At 34.0% G+C, this 6,155-nt stretch overlaps 1 protein-coding gene across 1 annotated transcript; it reads right to left on the bottom strand.

Annotated features, from left to right (window-relative positions):
* Positions 1-3,659: 3,659 nt before the first annotated feature.
* On the bottom strand, positions 3,660-4,112 carry LOC130949247 (uncharacterized mitochondrial protein AtMg00810-like). Its single transcript, XM_057878021.1, has one exon. It carries the CDS (start codon positions 4,110-4,112, stop codon positions 3,660-3,662), a length of 453 nt encoding a protein of 150 aa, XP_057734004.1.
* Positions 4,113-6,155: the final 2,043 nt, after the last annotated feature.

The raw sequence follows: 6,155 nt of genomic DNA, 5'->3' as shown, positions 1-6,155 counted from the left end.
AATTGTCTAAATTCTTTAATTGTTTCTATTTGTATATTTCTTGTTTGATATAACCGTGTTTGCTATATTATACTCCTGCTGGTGGATGGGAGGTCTGAAGGAATTGGAAAGGGAAGCATTAGTTAGACTGAAGAACTTTTAGTCAGTCGCCACATATGGTTTAGCTTGTTTATAAGCTTTGAATTATCTGGAGGAAGTTCTAGGATTGCCTTCGGCTTTCCTCCATTATTATGCATTATATATGTGGAAGCTGTTACCATGCTGGGGACCTTTGGTTCTCATCCATGCGGATTTTGTGGTTTTCAGATGTAGGACGCGAGGTTTCCCGCTGAGGCATGCTGGAGACTTCTAAATTTGCGAAGATTCCTTGTTCTCGGGACTATGTTTTGGTTTATATGATTTGCTTAGATACTTTTATCTCCATTAAATAATACAAACTGAGATGACTCCTCTTATAGGAGATTTTGGAGAATAGGTTTCTGTATTTGTGTCCCTTTGGGTTTCCTTTAGGGTTTCCTTATTTTATCATATGTATATATGTTGCTATGCTCGGACCGGTTATCTTCACAACCGGATTTTGAGTCTTGATATTCCTGTTTTTGACACTCCTTTGTATATATATAATCTCGCGTTGGTTTATCCTTGTTCGTTACGTTATCGATCGGAGTGTTGCGCTTTTGAGTTGCGATTTTTGTTTACCCCTTTTTCTATAAAGGCTCCTAGTTATAATCAATCATTCATACTACTATACGTACTAAATTTTTATTTTTAGAGGTCGTAATACCTTGCCATCTTTGAATTATGACTTAAGCATAAGACTCTGTATGGTAGGGTGTTACACATTTCATATTGTTTGGAGACATAAATAATAAGATATATTTTTTTAACACCTAACTACAAAAATATATAAAATTTTATTAATTTGTTTTTAATTTTATGATTAGATAGATTAAGTGAGTTACATGGATTAAACCCACATATTGTATTGTAGATTGTTCATTTTTTAAACTAAAACTAATAGGACTGGCAATATATACTTTATTCGCGGGTATTTAACCTGAACTAATTCGTTCGAATAGGGTTGTCTACCTGATCCGTTGCGGATAGGATAGAGTGCGATACAAATTTACTTGTGGGTAGAGTAAGATACGAGTTTAGGATATACCCTATCCTATCTTACTCGCATCTCTATATATATATATATATATATATATATATATATATATATATATATATATATATATAAAAGTTATGTATGTAAAAAAAAGTGAGTGATGAACTCACAATTTTTTTTATAAAAATTTGAAATAACCATTAAATTAGTTACTGATCATATTATTTATAATTTTATGTTATTTTTTAAGATTTTATTGTTTTTAATTTTAATTTGAACTTATTTTTTTATTTTTTATTTTATTAATATGTATGAAATTTGGAATGGTTGAATTTTATATTTGCTTGAAATTTTTTTTGTGGGTAGGGTTGAGTAGAGTAGGGTTTAGAACTTTAGGGTGCGGGTAGGATTAGGATTGAGAGATTCTCAAACCGCGGATAGAATATGATAGAATTTAAAAAAAAAATTTCAATCTGCAGATAAAATTAGGATGGAGCTCAAATCAGCTCAAATCCTATCCTACCCTATCCATTGCCAGTCCTAAAAACTAATATGTAAATCCAAATCAACTAGTACTTTCTTTTGTTAATTAGGCCAAAACCCAATGCCTTTTAGATTTGTCCAAACTGTATTTAATATGTTTTTTTAATTTTCTTTTTAAGTGTTTCCTAAGAATTTTGTAAAAAAAAATAAAAAATATTTTTTTATCTTTTATAAAATTAAAACAAAAATATCAAAAATAAAAATACAAACTAAACGGAAACTAAAGGAGTGTGAACAGAAAATACATTTTAAAAATTTAATTAGAAACACACATCTCCAGGAATTGTTTTGGTATTATACATGTCTAGTCAAACAAAATAGCCCACAAAATGTCAACGAACTGCATACACCAAACGAGGCTGACTAGCAGGACAACACTTCTTACCCAACATGCACGAAATGACTTTGTGTCCATTTCACAAATTAGAAATTACACACACGAAATGGCTTCCTCTTACATCCTTAATTTGGGTGGTTAAATATATATGTAGTTGTTTCTCAATGCAAATTGACAATATGTTCTCTTGATTTGGGAGTAAGAGAATTTTTGTTTCTGGCAAGTGGGAGTAAGAAAGCGAACGAAAAATTCATCTTAAAGGTCTGGTGGTAATTTAAGTGGTGAGAATTTGAGAGAGATTTCTTAAAGGTTAATCATAAATTGTGAGAATAATCAGACTTATATATTAAGAAACTATAATGCCATGGGTTCTCTAACCTCAACCGATTATATTCCGTCCTATTTTACATTTCAACTTTGTTTAGGTAATCAATTAAGATTGTAGTCAACTAATATATGGATTACAAAAAAAGTTCAACAAAGAGGGAAAAAAATCTTAAATCCACACACTATTTTATTTGAATTTTCTCTACGTAAGAAATGTAAATTCAAATTATCATGAGAAACATCTAAAATCAAATAAAAAAACATCTAAAATTTAAATAAAATATCTAAAATTAAATGAAAATAAATATCTAAAATTATAAAAAAAATTCAAAATCTAATAAAAAAAATATTTGAAATGTAACAAAAAAAATTCAAAACCTAAAAAAAATATCTAAAATTATTTTAAAAAATTCAAAACCTAACATTATTGAAATATCAATTGTTATTAAATCTGTAGAAAATAAATAAAGTCTGTCAAAAATAGATAAAATTGTTGAATCATTGCCGAGTTTTAACCATAAAGTATACCAATTTAAAAAAGTAATGCTATGACATATCCAAGTTTTTTATTAATCAAGTCCAATTAAATTGGTCTAACAAAATAAAAATTAGTTATAACTGAAAGGATATCAGAAACTTGTGAAGTAATCTTGAGAAGAAGAGAGAACTGAGAGAGAGATATTGAGAGTGTGAGGAAGAGAATAAGTGAAACTGAAACTGAATTAGAGTGGAAAGCATGTGATTCTGTTATGATCAATCAGTGCAAGCTACAATTGCAGGTTATATAGGCTAATTAAGTTAGTTGTAGAGCAACTACTTTTGCCAGCTCATACAGAACAGAAAGGGAAAACTAACTGACTCAGAGGGAGGGAATGTAACTGCATCTAATAGCCTAGCTTAGCATATTTTCATACGTGTTTAGTGCTTAGCTTACACACATATCCTTCTCTATATGATCCTTGCATTTATCTTCTCTGCATATTCTATCATGACCTTGCTATTTTGAATTTGCTGAGTTTTTCACCTTTTGTACTTTAAGCTTGTCTCGAAGCTGAATGAACCCTGCAGAGGGGAGAGCTTTGGAGCTGAATGAACGCTGCAGAGAGGAGAGCTTTGGTGAGGGTGTCTGCTACTTGGACTGAACTCGGAACATGACATACCTAACCACTTTGCTTGTGACATGGTCTCTTACAAAGTGCAAGTCTATTTCGAAGTGTTTTGTTTTTGAATGTAAAATTAGATTTGCTACTAGGAGTACAACACTCTGATTATCACAGTATGCCATAGGTGCTTCTGGAATTGACCACTTTAGCTCTCCTATTAGACCTTTTATCCATATTAATTCTGCCACAAGGTCAGCCAGTCAGCCTCAGTGCTTGACCTAGCCACCACTCCTTGCTTCTTTGACTGCCAAGATACTAGATTCCTTCCCATGAAGACACAGAAATCACCAACTAACTTTCTGTCATTTGGATCACCAGCCCAGTGTGAGTCACAATAAGCTGTGATCTTTAGGGATGGATCCTTATGAATTTTAAGGCCATATGCAGCTGTACCTTGCACATACCGCAGTACTCTTTTAACTAGTTTCCAGTGTGCCTCTAGAGGAGATTGCATAAACTGTGAAACTTTGTTTACACTATAGGCCAAGTCTGGCCTAGTTACAGTGAGATATTGCAAGCTTCCCACTACAGAACGATAGAGTTGAGGGTTGTCAAATACAGCACCTCCAGTGGCCTGAATCTTAAGAGTTGAAGGTAGTGGTGTTGCACATGGCTTGCAGTCATTCATGCCAGCTTTTGCAAGCAGGTCCTACACATATTTGCCTTGAGACATCATCAGGCCTCCATCCTCAGTCCTGGTCACTTGGATGCCTAGGAAGTAGTGCAGCTCTTCCATGTCCTTTAATGCAAAGGCTGAGTTGAGTTGTTGAGTGACTACAGTGAGAACTATTGGACAATTTTCAGTTACAATTATGTCATCAACATAGATGAGGACATAGGTGATTGACGTCTCTGATTGCTGGATAAACACTGAGACATCTGACTTTGTTGGTGAGAAGCCAAGATTTAGAAGAGCTGGGGATAGCTTATGATACCAGGCTCTAGGTGCCTGCTTGAGACCATAGAGGACTTTTCTGAGCTTGCAAACTAAGCTGCTGTCATTGGCAATATATCCTTGTGGTTGCTTCATATAAACGTCTTCAGTAAGCTCTCCATGCAGAAAGACATTGTTCACATCAACTTGCCTGATTGACCATCCTCTGGCCAGGGCTATGGACAGGATGATCCTGATTGAATTTGGCTTCACAACTGGGCTATAGGTCTTAGTAAAGTCAAATCCAGGTCTTTGGGAGAAACCTTGAGCAACCAGGCGAGCTTTGTGCTTTTGTAGGCTTCCAACTGCATTGTATTTAATGCGGAAAACCCACTTACTGTCTATGGCTTCTCTGCCAGGGGGCAGGGAAACAAGCTGCCAAGTATTGTTCCTTTGCAAGACTTCGAATTCAACATCCATTGCCTGCTTCCAGGCAGGATCTATTAGTGCTTGCTGCACACTTCAAGGTTCTACTGCAGCTTGGAAGGCTTTTGGCCTGAGGGAGCCAGTTTTGCTTCTTGTTACCAGAGGATGAACATTTGTGGTATTAGTTACTGGTGGTAAAGCACAAGGAGAAACAATTTCCAGGTCTGAGATAGAAAACGGGGTAGGAGAGTCTGAGGGTGCTATATGCTGTGAGGATTGAAGCTGAGAAGAGGAGTTAAAGGTTGAGGGTGCTGGGTGCAGGGAGGCAGGGTTATGTTGATGGAATTGAGTAGGTAATGAGGAGGAGGAAATTGTTTGATGAGTATTGACAGGGGTGGGTTGATTCTGTTTTGGTAGGAGTTGAAGTGGTGGTAGGGGGTAATAAGGTGGGGGCTGAGTTGGTGAGCTTTGGTTGTTGAAGGCAGATTGTGAGTCTTTGAAGGAAAATTTTTTTTCATCAAAGACTACATTGCGGCTGATGACTACCTTCCCTAAACTTGTCAAGCACTTATATCCCTTATGAGAGGTGGCATATCCAATGAATACACATTCTAAAGACCTGAATTGTTTACTATACTTTTAATGCATTTTATTTTTATTTTTAAATATTTAAATGAACTATATTAATATACTATTATAAATAGTCACCAAAAAAATATACTATTATAAATTAAACAAAAAAAATATTCTCATTTAAAATACTATTTTTTTTATTAATATAAAATTTAATACCTCCCCTAACAATATTATTATTTGTATAAAGAATTTTAATTTGTAATCAATAAGCAAGAAAATATTATAACCACAAAACATCCAAATAATAGCTATAAAGTTACTTTTACATTTATATTTATCACAAATTTTTGTGTTCACAGCTATAGACATTCTTAAAGGTTAAAAAAGAATAATAGAAAATAAGATATACATAAAACAATTTATTGGTGGATCAACAAAAAAAACTAACCATATAGCATAAAATGGTCAGAGAATATTACATTTCCTTGAAATTAAGGTCAGATGCAACACTCGGCTAATTTCCATGGCTTGTTCTCTTCCTTGCTGTGATAGTCGTCGTTCATGAATAATCCCCAAAAGGAATCAAGGTTGACAAAGCTGCTAGTATACACTTCCTCTTCTTTCTTGCCAGTAATAATAGATATCAATTCTTTTGTCTCATTCTCTTCATGATGGTAACTTTTTACAAAGGCCTGTAGTAATAACAAAATTGAAGCCATTCTAGTCAAAGTTAACAGGAGAATATATTTTTAAGTGACCCTAAAAAGTGGACAAGGGCCGTGGAATATATATATA

Source organism: Arachis stenosperma, chromosome 9 (assembly GCF_014773155.1).
Source record: "Arachis stenosperma cultivar V10309 chromosome 9, arast.V10309.gnm1.PFL2, whole genome shotgun sequence".
Taxonomy (NCBI): Eukaryota; Viridiplantae; Streptophyta; class Magnoliopsida; order Fabales; family Fabaceae; genus Arachis; species Arachis stenosperma.
The sequence above is the reverse complement of the archived record's forward strand: the minus strand, read 5'-3'. Positions and strand labels throughout refer to the sequence as shown.